The sequence below is a fragment of the Tyto alba genome, unplaced genomic scaffold (assembly GCF_018691265.1).
Source record: "Tyto alba isolate M040663 unplaced genomic scaffold, T.alba_DEE_v4.0 Super-Scaffold_2, whole genome shotgun sequence".
Taxonomy (NCBI): domain Eukaryota; kingdom Metazoa; phylum Chordata; class Aves; order Strigiformes; family Tytonidae; genus Tyto; species Tyto alba.
In genome coordinates, this window is record NW_024881282.1 from 33,452,308 (window position 1) to 33,473,214 (window position 20,907).

Below are 20,907 nucleotides of genomic sequence, written 5' to 3' on the forward strand. Positions count from 1 at the left end.
GCGCGGCCGTTCCCGTTTGAGCGGCGGGTCGCTTTGCCGAGCCTCAACCGACCCCGGGAGGTAGCGGCCGCCCCAGCAAGGCGTGCGAGCTGCCGGCGCCCGTCCCCTCAGCGGAGCGCCCGGCCGGGGCAGCCGGGCCCGCGGCTTGAAGCGACGGCCGGCGCGCTCCCTCCCCCTTCCATTGGCTTACGCAGCTGCCCTTCAAAAATCTCCTCTTTTTCATTGGCTAGCCCGAGAAAGTACCCACCCGCCAGGGCGGGACCGGCTTGTCGGTGGAGGCGGCTTAGTCCCACCCAGTCGCTCAAGGTTTCCTATTCGATTGGCCTTTGGGGTTGTTTGTCACGAGGACCAGCTCTCCCATTGGGTAGGGCGCAGCGGACGCGTCGAGTGGGCTCCGCTGTGTGTGTATATATAGAAAACAAGTCGAGGTGGCAGTCGGTCTCCCATTGGCCTCGCGCGTTCCAGGGGGGCGTGACCCTCCCTGATGAATAACAACTACCCCGCCCGCCGCCGTCATGGCTACGGGCTAATCACCTCCTTCCCCGGCCCGTGATTGGCTGTCACTGCCTTGGCGGGCCGGGGGGCGGGGCCGCCGCGCCTCCCGCGGCGGAGGGGCGGGCGCGGGGAGGGCTAGGGCAGGGAAGATGGCGGCGGCGGAGCGGAGCCGATCCCCGATGGGGGGGTCCCCGGTGCCGGCCTGCATGTTCGCCCCGGAGCCGGGCTCCCCGGGCGGGGGGCCTCGCGTGGCGGCGGCTGCGTGTCCCCTCCGCGCCGCCTTCGACGCTGAGGACGGCGAGGCGCTCAACGGCGAGCCCGAGATCGACCTCACCAGTAAGGTAGGCCCGGCGCGGAGGGGGGGGGGGGGGCGGCGAGCGCCATCACCTCTCTCCCCCGGCGGCCGCCTTGCCCGGTCGGAGCGGGGCCGGCCCGACAGCCGGGGGCCAGCCCCTCCGCTCGCCGCTTCCCTCGCCTCAGGAGGATGAGGGGTTTTGTGTGTGGGGGGGGGTGTCACCCCGGGGCTTGCCCGCGGGCTGGCGCTGCGTCCCCGGGGGTCTCCCCCTCGCCCCGGCATCAGCCGGCCGGGCGGCAGAGCCCGCCGTGCCGCGGGGGAGCTGATCTGCGAAAAGCTGAGAGCGAACCGTGCCGTGGCCGGGCAAGGAGGGTGCTGGCAGGTTTGGCCAACCCCGCTCCTTCCCCTCCTCGGGGAAGCCCCTGCAGCGGGTGTTGCATCCTCTCAGCAAGCGCAGGGTTTGGAGCTGACAACCGCTTTAACGTCTCGCTGACGATTCCCCTCTGCGCTGGTTCTCTCTAGTTATCTTTGCCACCAGCTGTACTAGTTCCCGGGGCTTTCTCCACAATCTTAAAAGCAGGTCAGAGCTTGTAACTTTTGAGCACAAGGGCTCAACGGCAAGGGTGCCTTGCTCTTGCAAACCAAGTTATGTCAACACTTAAAGGTTTGTTCACTCTGTGCAATTCCATGCTAGGATGCAAGTGACAAAACTGTGTGGTGGTCTTATTTCTGTCAGAATCCATTCTTCCATCTTGCAAGAAAGTATGTTGTAGTAATATGTGCATGCCAGACCCCGCAACAGACTACATTAGCTTCCTTTCTACCCCATCTCCCATTTTTTCCCATTTGGCTCATACCTTCAGCTGTATAAGTTTTGCTGCCAAGGGTTTGCTGTATCGTGATGCCATCTCACACTCTAAAGTCTCCTGAAAACTTGTTTCGGTCCACTCATAATTACGTGATCCAGAAGTCAGCATAACCAGTGCTTCCTCCTGGTTTTCTGCTATCCCTCCTCTTCATGCTTCCAGCTGGAGTTGTTCCAAAGTCCTGGATTTTCTTGTCCTCAGTGGAGAAATGGAGAGAGAGGAATTATGGTGTGTGGATGTGGAAATGCTTGGTTTTGAGGGGATGACCAGAAATTTTACGATGTGGTACTATATTAAAATGAATGTTATGAAGATGTTTTATAAGATAGTAAAGGACAGAAATCAAACCTGCCGTATCTATTGAGCCACCCATTCGTGCCTTAATGAGCTGGACAAGATTTTGATACAGGATGCCAATATCGATCTGTGCTGTGTCTTGGACGTGGCTGATGTGGAAGAGCACCCAGGAGGATGCCAAGGGCTGTGTTGCTGATTCTTGACAGCCAGGAGCCCGACCAAAACTGACGAAGAGGGAGAAATGCTTTTTTCCTACAACCTCCATTTGTGTTGTCAGCCTGTCTTCCATTCCTAGGAATCTGCAGGCACTATGGAGGTGATGGGTAAGCATTTTTTTTGACCTTTACCACAAGTTACTTTTCCATACAGCAGTGTACACCTGCTATCTTTTCCCTAGACCTTTCATTCATCCCCATCTCGGGGGAGAGCTAAGATTACAAGCTCTGCCCCATCTCTCCAAGTTAGTCTCCCGCTATGTGCTCAAAACAGCAATCCCCTGTGGTGTGAATGCAGTAGCTAACCTGCTTTGTCCCCCTGATCCCCCCGTCTTTTCTGTCTTCCCAGTTGAGTTGGTGCCTTCCAGTTCCTGCTTAGAACAATGATTCCCACTGCAGTCAATTTGTTTACTGGTTGCTACTTTTGTTCTGGTCTGACCTGCCCCCTCGCTGTGTTACATACTTTTCTCCCAGTCCTCCCCCAGCGTGTTCGTTGTAAGATGTGCTGTTTTTAGAGAGGAACGCTTTGGGATTCAGTTATCAAGTACACCTTGTCAGCTGGTCAAGCAAGTGGTTCCGTTCATCAGCACAAATTCATTATCGTGTTGATCTTAATGGGTGTTTGTTTTCCCTTCAGTACTAACACACTGCAGTAGTAATCATCTTTCAGGTCAAAACCATATCACACAAGGCTATTAGTGAAGCTGATGCTTATATTAGATCTACGTTGACAACATTAACAGCACTTGAACTACGTATGGCCCCAGGAAATAGAAAGCAAAATATGACATTAGAGAAGGTCCTTTTCCCCTGACTTCCCAATGGCTGGTGGTGGCCTTTCAGCCATGCAAAATGTCAGGCAGTGTTATTCCAATAAAGAGCAGCACTATGTACCACATAGGATTTGGTTTGGCCTTAAGCTTTATAGTCCGACTGCCTCACGGATAGGGGATGCTTCTTTTGTAAGGACTGCCTGTAGTAGTGCTGATATAACCTAAACTCAGTCTTACAGGTATCTTCAAATTGCTGTTAATTAATACTATGGCTTCTTGCTTGCTGTTGGGCAGTGCAGAATGGCACGGTCCAACTCGTCTCCCTGGAGCAAGCTCACAAAGCGATAGCTGTTACCCACCTCTGGTGTATGTTAATCCCAAAACTGATCAGAGGAAAGGTGGGAAGAGCCACCTCTCCCCAGAGATTGGGAAGGAACTTTAAAAATGGCATCTCAAGCTTGTGAGGTATATTTCCTTCTGCGGTCATGAGAATAAAACAATAACTGGTTGTTACTTTTTTGCCCTATAGGAAATCTGAGGTTGCTAGACCCACATGGCTCCTACTGTTAACTGCTCAGTGCGTGGCAAAGTGGAAAGAACAAAAGGGAAAACTTTTGACTTTGTGAAAACCTCTGAAAAACATGAATATGTAGTGCAAGCATGGAAGGGATTGCTCAAAGGTGAAAAGGCAAAAAAAAGCAGAGAGGCTGAGATGGAGGGCCTCTCTCCAACCAAGGAGATGGCAAAGAACAGGCTACCTCTGCTCAGGAAGCTAGACAAATTGATCTTCAAAACAGCAAGTAAAGTCTTGCAAAGACCTAGGAAACTGCAGAACTGGCTGGGGGCTGCGAGCTGCAGAAGCAGCCGTTAGAAATCCTGAATGGCATTGGAAGGTGTGATCCGTGAAAGCTGCTATTTGTTCTACACATCCATCTCTTGACGTCCCACTATATCCTATCAGCTGTAAGCTTCCTCAGCTCCAGGGTAGGCTTTGGAGGCAGTCTACCACTGGAACACTCTTCAGCAGCACCTTTGCATGACAGTGAAAGCAGCAGGGTGGGAGAACAGTGTTTTGAGCTGATGTGTGTGGGGGTACCGTGCGGGTTGAGCCCCCAGCCCTCCTGCCTGGCACCGTGAAGAAAGGCTACAGTGAGCTGCTCAGCTGAAATGTCCCCTGGTACTTTAGACAACACCTTGCCCACTCGCACTGCTGAAGCATTTGAACTCGTACTAAAATGAAGCTGGTGATGAGACTTGAAGAAAGTGAAGTTAGTGTGCTTCTACACTGGTGGCCTCTGTTATTTTATTGATCTTTATGTGTATGACAGGCTATTTAATAGATCTACCTGAGTTCCTGACCTGTGCTGGTGCCCTAGCCTACACAGTGAGCCTGTCTGCTGTGCTTCTAGGAATTCCTGAAAGTGCTTGCTGGGTGAAACAAGGCCTACACATCAACACACAGCCTTCCATTTCTGTCCTGACCAAGCCTCTGAACAGTTGCTGATTTCCCTCTCAATACTTTTACACCCTGTGGTCTCCTTTAAGAAGAAAACAAAACCGAAAGAACAACTAATAAAGGCCAAACTCAGTCCTTTGTAGCATGAAACAGAAAGACTATGTGGCCTTCCAGATCAGAGTGCTTTGTTTCTCTTTGTGTACTGTGCCAAGTAGTTAAAAGGCTTAGGTAGGGCATGTGTCTAAAAGAGGCACGTGAAGGTGATTGTTTCTCTTGTCTGGCCCTTTCAGACACGTACGTGCTCTGTGTGACCCTTAACATTTGAGGAAAGTGTTGCTTTGGCTGCCTTACACCTTCTAACCAGCATTTGCTGTCTGTGCTTCGGTTTTCCAGATGCATGCATCGCTGTAGTTTTGAGAGCTGCTTAAGTGGTATTTCTGCAATTTTGGATTCCCTTACACTAGGTTTCTAGTAAAGGTCTTCATCAATTATGTAGTAGTCGTAGTAGGTGGTAAAGGTAGTTCTTCCTTGAATACACATTGTGTTAACTGTGCTAGCAAGTTATGCTGTGTTAGTAGAGAATGTTGGGCAGTCTTGAAGATTTAATCGTTGTGAACTGCTGTAAACCATGTGTTTTAGGCAAATCTAGCAGAGATTTCAGACTGCCCTTAGTGCAGTGAAGGGAAGTACATCTTTCATGATTTTGGAACGTGTATGTGGACAGCTAGTGGAAGTACAGATTTCATTGGGTGTTACAGCGTGGCACAGGCATGCCTACCCATGGGGCTATCGGTAGGCGATAGCCTTTACAACTCTTCCTAAAAGTGCCTTTTTAACTGAAATGCTTATCTCAATCACAACAGCTGTTGAGCCACTGTGCCAGGGTGCTTGGCCACCGACAGATTTGCAGCCAGCGAGCAGGTAGCCAGTCGGTCCCGAATGGGTGATGAAGGTCTCCTTGGTCTGCCACTGCCACGCCACCTCTGTGGCCGCTCTGTGCGAGTGTCCTCGGCTGCACCGTATGAGCGACACAGGTTTTTGCCAGAAATAGTGCTACACCATTCTGTTCCAAGACAAATCCTTCCTGAGGCACTGTCGTGTTGTCCTCATTTTCCTGTTTGTTTCTGTCTACTTTTTCCTTCTCTTGACGCCTCTGCAGGGAAGGGCAAAGGAAGCTGTGGTTGTTGCAATAATTGCAGCCAAAACTTGTTGGTAACACAGCTGCTGACTTGCAAAACTGCAGCTCTCCACTGGTAAAATGTCCAAATATGCTCATACAAACTGCTTTGTGTGTCTGCCTCTCAGCACTGTAGCGTAAAGTGCCTCGAGTTTTGTTAGGAGTTTGAAAATAATGCTTATTCATGTTCTCTCCTTCCCCTCTTCCCCCTCAGAAAACAAAAGGGGAGATCAAGTGTGTGAAAGACTTATGAGATGCTCTGAGTTTTGGTGCCTTGGTGTGCTCTGCAGTGAGGTCTGGCTGGCTTCCTCTGGCTGTCCCATCATGTTTTGAGGGAGCAGCAGCACTCTGTGCAGCAGAGACTGTGGAGTACCCAGCTAAGGAATTTATTTGGAAAAAATACCTCCTCCCCTTTCTGTTTTCCTTGCATGACAACATGTATTACACAGAAGTAGAAGTGGGATGTCACTTAAATGTGGTTTTTAAACATTGGTTACTTCAAAATGAGATGCGACGTATTCTTATTTGCTTTGAAGTATATCTTCCAACATAAATGAACTCTGAGCTCAGACAAATAACCTTGTGCGGTGTATAAGGAAATAGCTGTCAGTGAAGATGGTTTAAAAAAAAAAAAACAACACAAAACCAACAACCAGAAAGAAGTGGTCCTTGAAAAAGAGCCCTTCTCTTTCAATAAAACACACGGATTGATTGTCTTTGTAACTGAAGCTGGCTTTGAAATTGTTTGCTTGACATCTTCAAATGGTTATTTAATCTTTTTTCCAGCTGGTGATGGTGAGTCCCACTTCAGAGCAGTATGACAGTTTGCTCCGGCAGATGTCAGAGAGGATTGATGAAGGGTGTGGGGAGACTATCTATGTCATTGGTCAAGGATCAGGTGAGTATAACTTCCTCAGGAAAACAGCAAAAGACATTAAAATTGTAAGAAAAGCCTAGTTCATCTAACTGGACTGCTGCTGAAGGTAGTACTTACTTCTCCAGAATAACTTGGAAACCTCCATAAAGTATAGCAGAACACGTGGGACATTCTTTTATTTTGTTCCTGCCAGCAACTGTCTTATGTAGTGGAGCTAAGCATATTTTTTGTATAAAATCATACAAGCACATTTTTGGAAATAAGGAGTAAATCGTCTGGGCACACCAGGGAAAGACGAAGGATCTGAAATTATAGTAACAGTTTTAGTATAGATGTCCTCAATGTCTGATGGAGGTCTTGTTCTGTCTCGTTCTCTGTTGTAAATAACAGTATTTTCACCCCACAGGAATGTATTGGAGATGCTTCAGATATCCAAAATATATGCTGCTGACTTTACTTGTTAGTGTGTGTCTGTACTATGGAGAGAAAGATTTTTCTTTTCTCAGCATGAGGCCTTTATTGTCACATTAACTTGGGTGTGACTGCAGTCATTTGCCTTTGCAGATCTTAGCAGTTGGCATGGATTACCTTTTTGTTCTTTTTCACAATTTGAATATTTCCATCTGATGCTGGTAGAATAATATTGAACACGGCCTTGCTTTGAAATTGAATTTTCTTTTCTGGATGCAAAAAAATTGTCTGCGGCTATCATAAGGCTAACGGCATGTTTCAGATATATTGGATATCTGTTGGATATCAAGTTGTTATGATCAGACATTCTACGGGTTACTGTGTTTGAGGAAGAATACAAAACCCTGGTTGTCAGTGCCATGGTTGGCTGAAATGATGGAGAGAGTTGTGTTGCCTCAGGACTGTGGGTTTTCTTGGTGTATTGCGAAGCAGCCAACGTAGGAGAGAAGCCAGGATTAGATGGCCAGTGGTCATGCAGCCAGTATCGGGGGTAATGCTCTTGCCTCCAAGCGAGCTTCCCAAGTGTAGTCTGAATCCTTGGTGTTTGGGATAACCACATCTGCAGCAGAGGTGTAGCCAGTCAGATGAGTAACTGCTTTATCTTCTAGGATACCTTGTGAGGGTGTTAACTGGTGTTTGTTGCAATTATGTGCTTAGAAGTAGTCATTTCATTTGTTTCTTAAAACACGAGCTAAAACTTCTGACTTCATTTTGCGCTACCGCATTGTCAAGGAAGATGGGGATCTTTTCTGTGAGTTGGAAACAATAACCAACAGGAAAAAAAAATCACGATGTCCCTCCCACCATTGCTCCTTCTTGTTCACTTTCAGTGCCTATGATTTTGATCATCCTGGATACCCAGCTCGAGTGACTGAGAAGCGAATGAAGACTGCCAGGAAGCTCGCTGCTTTATCAGTAGTGGCCCTTCCCTTTCTCCCTGGGCTCTCACCCTCTCCTAACCTCTACTTCTCATACCCCTTCTACGACCCAAGACCCTAGCAGTGGTGCTTTTTCTTTTCCCCACCACCTCAACAGCTTCTCAGCCAGCTTATGAGCTAGGCTGGAAATCACCCAGCAACTCTACTTGTTGTAGAGCTGTGCAGTAGTTAAAATGCTGATTAGTTCATGCAAACTGCAGTTACTGCTTACCAGCTGAGTCAGCCATGCATATGAATGTGCACACAGCAATAGCTTTGGTCATCCAGGTGCTATGTGGCTCTCCACCTTTGTTTGGGGTTTTTTGTTTGGGTTTGTTTTTTTGTTTTTGTTTTTTTTTTTACCCACAGAGGAGATTCTGGCCTGAAATCTGTGCAGCTTCTCGGCACCTGGGTTAGGAGAGAAACTGAGAGCTGTGTTGGCCACTGGCTTACTCTGGCTATCAGCTCTTTGCTTGGGTGGGCTGTTCAGAAGCAGCATTGAGTGCCTCCTTGTTTTTTTCTGGCCTCGTGTGCTGTCAGCATTTCTTTCAAGTACCAGGATGAAGGCAGTGAGACATGCCAAAACCATTGTTTTAACTGGAGTACGTGGGGGCTAAAGAAATTGATATGCAGGCCAGACTTGCAGAAAACGCGCACTTGGGATGTGGTTTTATAAATAAAATAAGCTGATTGTTTAAACTGGTACCACATTCACTGCTTAATTGTGGTGCTATTTCAGTCAGAGCTTTGCTTTTGTTAATGCTTTTCCCTTTATTGGAATGAGGGAGGAGATGTTTTATCTGACTGAAGGAAATTGCATGCATGTGAAGTAACGGACTTAGACAGAAATATGTCTTGCCAATCCCTAGGTATTTGCTTGTAGAAATTGTGGAGAAAACTCCTCCAGGTGAAAGATGGCGCTTTTCTAGTATCTTTGAAGACTTCGTGAAGACCATCCTTTTATATTTTGGGCAAAGGGTGCTTACTCTGTTTACACGGCTGGCATCTCCAGTCCACGTATCAATCCTGATCAGTGCTGCAGTCCCAGGCAGACTGACGTTGCTGCTGGCCGTTGCCAGGCGGTGCTCACTGACTGTCCTTTGTCTCCTCAACATCATACTAGATGGGACTGAATACGGTCTGAGCGAGGCAGACATGGAAGCATCCTATGCCACGTTGAAGAGCATGGCAGAGCAGATCGAGGCAGACGTGATCCTCCTGCGGGAGCACCAGGAGGCAGGGGGCAAGGTGCGCGACTACCTTGTTCGGAAACGTGTGGGTGACAACGACTTCCTGGAGGTCAGGTGAGGAGCCGGGTGGAGACAGGGTTAGTCAGCAGCCCAGCTGCATTTTTACCCTGTGAGCAGTCTGTGATGCTGAGCCAGCAACGCTGATTCGAGTCTGGGTGTTGTAGCTACCCAACAAAGGGAATTGAGCTTGACCACTCCTTGCTAATGAAATCGCCTGTTGTTGTTGCTGTCTCTTTTGTGAACAAACTGTTTGTGGAGATTTGCCTGTGTTTAGCTGAGGGCTGTTGCTGTCTGGGTGACAGCTTTGCAGTTTGGGGATCTTTCATGGGCTGGAACCCCAGTAGAGAGTCACATGTGTCTGTATGTGTGTGCATACGTGCACGCTGCTGGAATACAATACCTTTGACTAAGGGTTTAGTTTTATACCAAGACTGTAATGATCCAAGTCACCTTTTAATGGACATATAATAGCTTGTGTAACAAAACTTGAAAGTCTTCCCAGACCTGGATGGAATGGATTTCCAACATCTGCCAACAGCCATCATAGCCACCTTCATCAGAGACGGAGATCGCTGTTCAAGAGGGCTTTCCCCTAAAATGTTTCATTGTTGTTTGAGCTTTTCCTTTTCTGGGAACATCAATTTAAATTTTTGTGCTCTCCCTAGCACCCAGGGCTGTTGCAACATGAGCAATATGAGAAAGGCGGAGGTATTCTAGACCAAGATGAGATTTAGTCTTTCTTTTGAATTTCCACAGTGTATGTGCTGGATTACAGAGACTAGGGGTTAGAAGAGAGATATTCTGTATGGCATCAAGCAATGTTGGGCTCAGCTGACTGTGTTCTGGATACCAGTGACAAGTTTCCAGTCTTCCACATCCCAGTCCCCAGAGCCTGGGATCTCCACTGTTAACTAATAACTGTGAAAGAATCTCTGTTATGCTTTTGAAGGTCTAACATTTTTGAACCTCCATTTGAAGGTAAGAGAGGAAACGCTAGTTATTTGCAGGAGCAGTGGTGTTTGGGTTTGGGGTTTTTTTGATTGCTGCTTTGTTTCTTCGGGTGTCAGGCTTTACCAGGTTCCTTTTTCCTTTCCTCTCCAGGGTAGCAGTGGTTGGCAATGTGGATGCAGGAAAGAGCACGTTGCTAGGTGTCTTGACACATGGCGAACTAGACAATGGCCGAGGCTTTGCTCGGCAAAAGCTCTTCCGCCACAAGCATGAGATTGAGTCAGGCCGCACCAGCAGCGTGGGCAATGACATTCTGGGCTTCGACAGTGAGGGCAACGTGGTGAACAAGCCCGACAGCCACGGTGGCAGCTTGGAGTGGACAAAGATCTGTGAGAAATCCACCAAGGTCATTACTTTCATTGACCTGGCTGGTCATGAAAAGTACCTGAAAACCACCGTCTTTGGCATGACCGGCCATTTACCTGACTTCTGCATGCTTATGGTAGGTAGCAAGAAAGACTTAAGGTACCAGCAGGAGCGGGGCTGTTCACCACTTTAAGAGCCTAAACTTCTTTCCTGTTGCAAAGTCCCTGTGGGGTTTTGGAGGGAGGCAGCATCTCCCAGAGGTGGAGAGCAGCAGCCACTGTGGATATCTAGCCTGGGCTCTGAGGCACGTGCCCCAGGACTGTCAGTCTCAGACAGGCCCTAGATGTATGGTTCTTGAAAAGAGAAAGATTTCTAAACTCCAGAACACCTCGCTAAAAGTGAGAAGCAATAAGTCCTTAGCCAGTGTCCAACAGCATTTGAAACAAGCTGGGTCTGCTCATACAGTCCCAGTGATGCATCTACAGCCTAATCACAGCCTACTGTGCGTCTGACACAAGACCTTCTCTGTAACCCAGCTCACTGCATCACTGTATCTTTTATCCCTGGTGTAGGTTGGCAGTAACGCTGGGATTGTTGGAATGACCAAGGAGCACTTGGGCCTGGCACTTGCGCTTAACGTTCCTGTCTTTGTTGTGGTGACCAAGATCGACATGTGCCCTGCCAACATCCTGCAAGGTGGGTCCTACGAGCTCTCTCCAGGGCTGTTCCTTACCTTTGTGTGTGCTATTGTCCTCTGCTTGGGTTGAGGAATCACTGCTGGAGGAAAGCTGCTTTATCTGGTTTTGACTGCATCTTAAAGACCTTCCAAAAATCTATCCTTTTCCCTTGTCCCTTTTGCAGGCAGTTCACTCATAGTCACCATTTCAAAATAACCCACACTGGGGGGACTCAGCCGGGCAACCTGGAAGTGTTTGCTACAGGGTTTTGCTTAATGGAGCCCCAGGGGGAGAAGCATACAGTGGGGGTTGTGGCTTTGCTTTCTCTCTGGGTGTTTAAACCTGGAGGGGAAGTCTGGAAGTTCTCTTCAAAGCTGCTTTCCTCCTTGCCCACAGTTTGAGCGTGATCTTAAGCTGTGATCGAACCTGTTCTCTGGCAGCCGTTAAGTGAAGGGACAGCTGCTTTTTACATCCTGCTCACCTGGGCACTTCTCGGTGTGTTAGCATAACTGCAGCAGCTCCTTCCTCTGTCTGAACAACCAACCAACACTTACTAAATCAGGGTTCAAAACAGCTGCAAATGTGGGCTATGGTAGCAGGACTGGACTAGACACAAGCAGGAATGGCGGTGAGCAGCAGGGGCCAGTGACTTTTTTTGCTCAGCAACAGTTAAAGCAGCACCCCTAACCCCAGCAGCGTCCCTTTAACCTATGCTTGACATTTTTTCAGGCTGTGACCAACTCTCACCTTTAAAATTCTCTTGATGCGTTTCTCACACCTTCAGGAACACGCTGTGGTTAATTGAAGCAATGTTTTTTTTGATAATCAGTCCTAAAAATCAGGGAAGTGAATGCTTCCAGTACTGTCTGTGGTTAGTTCCTTGTTGTAAAAATCCTAAATACGTGTCAGGTAAACAGACGCATGTGGTCAGAAGATAATCTAAATATCTCTATAATAGATGTTTGGCAAATAAATGTAAGGCCTAACCATAAGATAATAACTGGGAAGGAAGGAGAATGTTTGGCTTGGGTTGAGGAGGGAAGAGCTGCTCTTGGGAGAAGCCACTCGTGTAATGTTTTGTTTAAATTAAATAGACACAATATTTGGCTCAAGTGTATCTGTACAGAGCAGATGGCATGATTAGATGTTTGTGTTTCTGTATCCAAAACATTACTTTCCCATAGGCAGTCATTTGTTCACAAAAACCATCTAATTGGATGACAACTGTAGAATATAAATGATTTGCTCTTTTAAGCCCTCACTAGCCTTTCTTTTCCTTATTTATTGTAAGGCACTTTGCAGGACACTGACGCTAATGCACCAGGTAATGCCCCTGCTGGCAGACAGATAGGAGGCTTAGAAAATAAATTTAAAAGAAGCAAAAGATCCAGGTTAGGAGCCATGAGATTTGCCCCAAAATATTTATTTCTGGATGTGGTCCACCTACACTGTCCTAGTCTGTGATGGTGATCTTTACCTCTTTCATGCTTCTCTAACCTTCTAGGGCCGGTTGATCGCCAGGGAAAGTGTGTTGAGGTTTGTCTGGTCAAAACGGATTTCTAATTCACGTATTCTCAAACATTTCAATTCCTGAGTGCTGCTGGTTTTCATTGAATTCAATATGAAAAATCCTTTCTAGGAGGAAGAAATACCTTGTAACTGCTTAAAGCTACTTAATAGACAGCTAGAAAATGTCTGCTTCACAGCACTGCACTTGCAGATGCAAACGTTTCTGTCTGTTCATGTATGGTGTTATTTGGCAGCAGGCTAGCTGGCATGAAATGGAAGATGGAATGGCTCCTAAGTCCCACCTGGGCTGCGGCAAACTCAGTCTCACTCACGCACCTTTAGCCATCTTCTCCTGTCTATTTGTGGCAAGAGCATCAGTCTCCCTTCGGGGAGAGACCCCACAAAAGTGATTTGTAAAGACGGGGGATGCTGCCCTAACAATATTCATTTCACCCTTTAAGAAACCCTGAAGCTGTTACAGCGACTGCTGAAGTCCCCAGGGTGCAGGAAGATTCCCGTGCTGGTTCAGAGCAAGGATGATGTCATTGTAACAGCCTCCAACTTCAGCTCAGAGAGGTAACGGGAGTAGAGGAGAGTCGTTTCTCTTTCGATCCTATTTGGAGACTGGGTGAGAAGATTCAGAAAGAGAGTCCTATTGTCTAGATGTGTGAAGGTTGCATCTGCCTTGTGGTGTGTTGATTCCATAAGAATGTGTTGATTCTGAGATTGACCTGCTTGTGTTTCCCCGCTCTGAGACAGAAATGAGAGGCTGCTTCTGGGCAGTCTGCAGAAGATGGCAGGGTATTCAGCTTCCTTCAGTCCTGGAACCTTACACCTATTCCTGAATGTCATTAGAAGGCAGAGGCAATATTGCAGGTTTTCAAACATGGGGTGTTGTGCATCTGACTGCTTGCCAGAAGGCTCTCCCTTCCTAGCACTGTGTATTGAATTCAGTCCCAAGATTTTGGATGTCTCCCTACATGTGGAATTCCAGGCCGGGAGGTGAACTAACTCCATTTTCATCAATTTTCCTTTACAGGATGTGCCCGATTTTCCAGATTTCAAATGTCACCGGGGAGAACCTAGATTTGCTAAAGATGTTTCTTAATCTCTTGTCGCCACGGACCAGTTACAGGGAAGAAGAGCCGGCAGAATTCCAGATAGATGATACTTACTCTGTCCCGGTAAGGGGCCTGGTATTTGGAAGAATTTTCTGCTTCCTCTTTCAGGTAGAAGAAGGCATCTTCCCGAGAGAGGGGAGTTCTAGAGTTGTTCTGCCAGCATGGTCGAGTAACCCCAGATACTGTTCTTTCTTTTTTGGCATAGGGTGTAGGAACAGTTGTGTCTGGGACAACACTGAGAGGCCTAATCAAGCTAAATGACACCCTGCTGCTGGGGCCAGATCCCCTTGGCAACTTCCTACCTATTGCTGTCAAGTCCATCCACCGCAAGAGAATGCCTGTCAAAGAAGTGCGAGGAGGCCAGACTGCCTCCTTTGCTTTGAAAAAGGTGAGATGATCTGCTCTAGACTCCCAGAACAGGAACCACCCTCCCGATTTTAGAGTGCTCTTGGAGTTCAGGTGGAATCAGACTGCTGCTGCAAACCTCAGCTGCCTCATTTCACAGCACGTTAAAATCCCATAGAACCTCCGTGGGTGCTGTGTCCTGGTTGCTCCACCTGACAGCTGCCAGGGAATAGCAACGGGACCCAAAGTGATGAGAAATAGCATTGGGGATGTGTAACAAAGTGGAGCCATTGGAAGAAAAGTTTCCTCTTGTGCTGCATCTGCATTAGTGGCCTAAGCAGGGTATTTACGCTGTCCTTCTCAACTTGTAGGACCAGCTGCATGATTCAGGGTTTAAAAATCAGCAAAATCGGATGCGATGTCTCTGGTGAAAGGTCAGTAGAGGCTGCACTGATCTTAAGGGGATATAGCTATACCAAGCTTCATGTGTTCAGTCTTACCATTTTGTGGTAAGAGACATCATGCTTTTGGAGAGGTCATCTGCTTGGGTTATGTGCAACCAGGATGTATGTTTTGCTTTTAAAGGATCAGTGAGTTAAAACTTGTGTCCGTGTCCAGTGTTCCCAGCACTAGAAAAGCTTCCTTAGAAACTTCAGCTGAACTCGATTTTCGCAACCTTTGCATAACATTGTTACATACTGCGAAACAGCTTTGCCTTTGCCTTTTGGTGAGCACAAATTAATATCTATGAAATCCCTTAGGATCCTTTTGGATGCAGTCAGCCAGAGAAGCAAATTTCTTCCCTGGAGGATCACACTAAGGCTTTTTGTGTCTCTGCTTTTCAGATCAAGCGTTCTTCCATCCGGAAAGGCATGGTAATGGTGTCACCCCGCCTGAATCCACAAGCATCGTGGGAGTTTGAAGCAGAGATTCTGGTGCTCCATCACCCCACCACCATCAGCCCACGATATCAGGCCATGGGTATGTGTCTCAGTGTTGCCTTATCTTTTTTTTCACAGTGGTAACCATTTATGACAGCTCTAGCCTGAGCTGATTTTTCTCCTGATGGCTCTGTCAGCCTGAAGAGAAGCCATAGTTCCTGGTCTGACCTTTCCCAATAATGCATTAGAGAGAGGGGAGGGAGCTGACAGAGGAAAGTGGCAAAGGCTGTAGGTAGAGAAGCAATGTGTGACTCCAAGTACACTCGGAGCCTGCCTGAGCCAGATCTCTGTGCTGCAAAGATTCTTCAGCTTCAAATGCTGACCGAGAGATTCATTTTAGTTCCTGCCCTCTAGCCTGGCTGCTTGGTGTATAAGATTCTGTTGAGGATGCTTTAGGAAAGTCTCTGAAGGCAACTGTTATAGCTTATATGTGTTTTCTTTTTGAGGACTGAAGAAAGGCAGCCGTGTGACCTGTATAGTCTTTGGTGCAGAGTAGATTTTTTTTTTTTTTTTTCATTCCAAACTCAGTGCTGTTAGCTGTATAGCAGCGAGAGCTGCCTTAGATGTCTGGCTGAAGCTTATTCCACTGGTGGCACTGGCTGTTGAAAGCCTTTGTGCGTTACGTTCACAGTGCATTGTGGCAGCATCCGTCAGACAGCCACGATTCTCAGCATGGACAAGGACTGCCTGCGGACGGGGGACAAAGCCACAGTGCACTTTCGCTTCATCAAAACCCCGGAATATTTGCATATAGACCAGCGTCTGGTCTTCCGTGAAGGCCGCACCAAAGCTGTGGGTACCATCACTAAGGTAAAGGCTGAAGAGTCCGACTCCTTTTTGCCCGTTAGCTACTTGTGACACTGAGAAGCCAGCAGGAGAATCTGGATAGCTCTGGAAACTTGAGGGGAGAGGCTGTCCTTCGATCGCAGACGTCAGCCCTGGCATGGGTTGTAGATGACCAATGTGCTTTGTCGTGTGGTGGGTCTTAGGTGGTGTGGATGAGGGAATGTGAAGGTGGGGGGCGAGCCAGATGCCTCTGGTTCTCATGGCCTGGTCTCTTTCTGAGGGCTTGTAGCTGGTCCCTGTGAGCCATACTGAGGGCTAAGCATCACCTCAGCTGAGTGGCCCTTTCTACCCTGTAAGGGTTCTTGAGGGCAGCTCAGAGGCCCAGATTTCTTTGAACAGCTGCTGCTGCATTCTTCTCCCAATGGCTATTGGTATCAGATCTCAAAGCTTTTTGTTAAAAAGCAGCATTGAACCTTGCCGAATTGGCCTCACTATTTGAATGCCGATTTTGGCCTCTCCCTTTGTAATTTGCAGCTACTTCAGACCACCAATAACTCGCCGATGAACTCCAAGCCGCAGCAGATCAAGATGCAGTCAACCAAGAAGGGAGCTGTTACGAAACGAGAGGATGGTGTTCCCCCAGCTGGGACGGCAGCTGGAGGCCCACCAGCTGTGGACGAGGCCCCCTCGACAGCTGCAGGGCCACTGACACCTCCTGCCCTGCAACCATTGGTAAGTGAGGAAAATACAGTGCCTGTCCTAGCTGTTTGCATCCTGGTTTCATCTGTTGGAGGAAGGGCACCCTGAAGCACGAGCATTATCCCCTCATACCCTTGAACTCACCTCGGGACTCAATGTGCAACGGAAACAAATAGAAATCTAGGTAGTCTCACACCAGAAATCAGAATTCTCTGATGACTGCATGAATCCTTGTGACTGACCTTTCAGCAGCTAGCAGCTTATGGTCCTGGGACAATTCAGGTTGGACCTTGGGAAGTGTCTAGTCTAACCTCCTGCTATAAATAGGAATAGCTGTGAGGTCAGACCCAGGTACTCAGGGTTTTGTCCAGTCATGTTTTGAAAACCTCCAAGGAGGATGATTACACAACCTCCCTTGGCAACCTGCTTCGCTACTTGTCTGTGCCCACAGTGAGGAAGCATCTCCATACACCCAATAGCTGAACTAGTGAAGCATCTGGCAACCAGTCACAGAATTGGATCTGTGCTGTCTGGATGAGAGGTAGAACATCCCTACGCTAGAGAAATTACAACCTAAGTAGTAGTATCAGACACAGGTCATCTGCCCTGTAAAGGAGGGAGGATGGAGATGTCCAAGGAGAAGGAAAGGCTTATCTCTTTCTAGAGAAATTTATCCAGGTTGTTTTGTTGCTTAGGACTTCTCAGCTCAGCTTGTCTGAGAAGGATGCCAAGCTCTTCTGGTCTGAAAGGAATGGAAATTCAATTCTAACTGCAGGCTTTGGGAGCTATTTACCAGCTTTATTACTGATAGAAGTAAAGGTCTTTTCTTTTTAGTGTACTTATCTAGTAAGTGAAAGGCTCAGGAACTGACTCTGTCAAGAGAGACCTGGTCAGTGTTCCCTCTCTTAATTTTAGCTGTCTTAGTTACCACTGGTCAGATCTCGCCCTCTTGAGCCAGGCTGGCTGCTGGAAGAGGGCCCTCTGACAGGGGTTCTCTCCCTTGGCATATGCCTGTGGCTTCTTACTGATCCCCCATCTCCTCCTTGTCTTGTTGTAGAGTCACTGTGATTGTAAGTAGTGCTCCCAGCTTGCTCTTTGTTTCGTTCCTCCCCCTGGGAGTTTGAGGTTGCTTTTGTTCTTGCTTACCTCTGCCTCTCTCTCCTTGCTGCTTCCCCTCAGCCTGCGCTGGATGAAGAGCCCCACGTCCGTGAGGGCAATAAGGTATTTGGCTGCTTTAAAAGAGAAGGGTGGGCTTGCTGGCCTGAGGCTGGGAACGGAGTCAGGTTAGCAAGAGAGGCCTGGCGGGGTGCGGGGGGGACTCCCCTTCCATTCTGCACAAAGCCAAGGGAGCCTGAGGCCTCGATTTCCCAGGTGCCAAGCCCCATGGCACCTGCTGACTCTCATGGGAGCGAAGCGTTCAGAAAATTGGGAAATCAGATGCTCCCCAGCTTGAAGGGCTGAACCTCATGGTGCATCTGTCTCTCCTCCATCCTTCATGATGTGTCTGTCTGCTTTAGCTCCTTCCCGCAGCGGTAGGAAGCTGGTCAGTCACAAGTGCCGTCCCGCTGTCTGAACGTGCCTGTGATCCACCTGAACTCCTGCTGTGTGATGTTCTGGTTCAGCGGGTCGCGGCGCACTAAATTGTATCTTCTTGTTTTTCAGTCAAAAGTCGGAGGAGGGGGCCGGCGACGTGGGGGTCAGCGCCATAAAGTGAAGTCTCAGGGAGCCTGTGTGACTCCTGCCAGTGGCTGCTGAATTTCATACTCCTCCTCCCTCTGAGGAATTCCTCCCCTTCCCTTCATTTCTTATCCAAAAGATCCAGCGCAGCTTAAACCAAAACCCATCCCAGCTGATTGGCTGCAGAAGAATCGTCCCTCCTCCCTGAAGGAAGCGATGGAGAGGAGCATAATTTATAAGCTAATGAAGGTGATAGAACACACAGAACTGAGTAACTGACACCTTCCTCCTCCCCCTGTCGACACATTTTTGTACATCATGGGCTTAGTTTTTATTCTTATTAGTTTTTATTATATTTTGTGTGCATGAAGATGAGAGGAGAGTCTGGATAGAACTGCAAAGAGCCAGTTAGCTGCCTCCCTCCTCCCTCACCCCATTCTGTCCACAGGACTTGCTGCTCTCCTCCTATGTGCTGTCTCAGATCCAGGAGTGCTCAAACATCTGAAATTTCAGACTTGCAAAGGTTAAAACACATGGCTTAGGATGGCTCCATAGGGCATTGTTTCCTCACCACTGTGGCCCTGTGCCAAATACGTTTCTGTGTGCCCTCCATCTTTCTTAAACTATTTCTCAGTGGGTTTAATTTAATGTTGTAGTGACTGAAGTTTGAAAGAGATGGTAAGAAAGTTCATTAGTTGGAGATCTGAGGGAAACAAACTGGAAAGCAGTTCTTGATGTTGAGGAATCCTATACTAAGTAGCCTTCTCAGATACATCGATAGCACTTGAGATTTTCATTAGAGAGAGAATTAAATGTGCAGTCATTTGCCCAGCCTGTTCCCCTCCCCATCACGCTGCTTTTCCTATTGCTTGTTCAGAGCACATTGGAGCACATCTAACCTGCTGCTCAAGGCTGCGGCAGCTCAATCGACAGTATTAAGAATACAGGGCAGGAACACTCAGTCCATCCCTTGAGCCAGAGAAAGCCTTCTCACCTCGACGGACAGAGATCACAGGTGGTAATATACCTTTGGAACAAAGACACCAGGCAAACACGACCTCCTCTTGATTTTGTTTACTCCCAAGATTTCCCAAAGCTTCTGGAACTTGCTGGCCAAACTTTGCCATGGCAGAGGTAGGATTTGTCTTCGCCCCGCTTGGCTGAAAAGGGCAATGATGAGGTGGTACCAAACTTACAGAAGTGCTTTCAGGTTTGGAAGTACATGGTAATTTTTATGACTTTCATTTAATTTTTTTTAAGATTTTTTTTTTTTTTTTTTTAATGACAAATTGTGGCTTCTCCAGGAAGGTCCTGCAAGGGTGGCCTATGAATTAACTTTGTTGTTATCGTGTTTTTTAACCCTAGGTTGTGCAAGTGATTAATTCCCTGCTTACTTTGATCTCTTTTATTCTAAGCCTGCCTCTTCGCTTGGCTCTGTGAGGACAGGAGTTACCCTTTGCCGGCATGTGGTGAGCTGTGGGATCATGATAGCATTTTGAGGGAGGAGGTGGCATCCTCAGCAAATTGTTGCTCTCCCCAGCAGGTGTGGTCAGCCTCGGTTTCTTTGAGGGCTTTCTCCTCCGATGAAGGACTTTTTATTCCGATTAGAGGGAGACTGAAAAGTCCGTGTCCCTCCTTAGCGGGTTGTTCCTGTTTCTCACTCTGTGTGGAGTTCATTCCAGTTCACCCTGCGATTCGAGGTGGGCTTTCAAGCCAACTGAGCAACAGCAGGCTCGGGGGGCGAGGGGCGAGCGTGTCTCCCGTTACCAGCACCAGCACTCCCAAGAGGCACGGGAGAGGTGAGGAACATGGTTTGGAGACGAGGGTACTTTGCCTTAGAGACTGCAGTGGCCCCAGCGTGGGTGGAAGGGGGAGGTCAGACAGTCCTTTCCAAGCTATGTGCCTAAATACCAGCACTCTCCCGGCGAGGGAGGAACTATAGGCGGCTACAACACTAATAGCACCCGCATTGTGAGGGGGTGTGAAGTGTGGCTAAGCAGGGCACGAGGGCCTGGTTGGTTTGTCTTCTGGCCCTGTAGCAGTATCAGACTGTATTCGATTTCACTGCCCTCTGCTTCTGAGGGGAGCAGGGAGCTCCGGGCGGTTTTCTCTTTCTCCATTCCTTGTGCTCCAAAAGAAGGAGACTGCCGAGACTGGAAGAGGGTTTACTTCAGTTCGTGCAAAGGAGGTGGTGTGATCTCTCTTTTGTGACCAGCATTCAAAGATCACTCAGGCTGGTGTGATCTATAAAATAAATTTTAAAAAAGTTTGTTCCAAATTAAAGCATGTCTTGTTGCTTTTTGTCCCTCTGGAAAACCTTTCTGCTTTAATGCCGGAAGCCAGACCAAGCACCTTTGCCTGGCACCGTGCCCCTTTGCTGGCTACGAGAGGAGGCTGCGTTCAGAGTGACGGCAAGGGAGGGCAGGCCAGGCCGCAGAAGAACTCTGCGCACTCCCAACAGCTTGTATTCCTCCTAAGATTTAGCAGTTCTCGATGGCAGAGTGGCGAAATGAGGCTGCTTGCACGATGGGAGCTGTGCCGCGTGAGGTGCGTGGGCGGGCGTGCCACGAGCTGCAAGAGCAAGTCAGTCAGTCGGGGCCAGCTCCGGCGGAGATGCTTTGCTAGAGGACGCGGTTTTAGCACAGCACTTCCACTGCCTGCATCTGCCCGTTCCTCCCGGGCCCTCGCTGTGACTTGCACCTCACCTGTTTCTATAAATACAGCGAGACTCCCCAGGGCTTGGAATGGG

At 48.3% G+C, this 20,907-nt stretch overlaps 1 protein-coding gene across 4 annotated transcripts; it reads left to right on the forward strand.

The window, feature by feature from the left end:
- Positions 1 to 629: 629 nt before the first annotated feature.
- Positions 630 to 20,441, forward strand: GTPBP1 (GTP binding protein 1). Of its 4 annotated transcripts, none has more exons than XM_042791908.1 (13): positions 630 to 836; positions 6,361 to 6,472; positions 8,963 to 9,143; positions 10,191 to 10,539; positions 10,976 to 11,099; positions 13,051 to 13,165; positions 13,629 to 13,773; positions 13,916 to 14,098; positions 14,901 to 15,036; positions 15,628 to 15,806; positions 16,317 to 16,514; positions 17,661 to 17,702; positions 18,144 to 20,441. In XM_042791908.1, the coding sequence occupies exons 1-13, from the start codon at positions 645 to 647 to the stop codon at positions 18,234 to 18,236; spliced, it is 2,049 nt and encodes a 682-aa protein (XP_042647842.1). In that variant the 5' UTR covers positions 630 to 644; the 3' UTR covers positions 18,237 to 20,441. The 4 variants fall into 4 exon arrangements, with proteins under 4 accessions (XP_042647842.1, XP_042647843.1, XP_032852682.1 ...); XM_032996791.2 differs by lacking the exon at positions 630 to 836 and adding an exon at positions 2,162 to 2,276; XM_032996790.2 differs by lacking the exon at positions 630 to 836 and adding an exon at positions 2,298 to 4,209.
- The last annotated feature ends 466 nt before the right edge of the window (positions 20,442 to 20,907 follow it).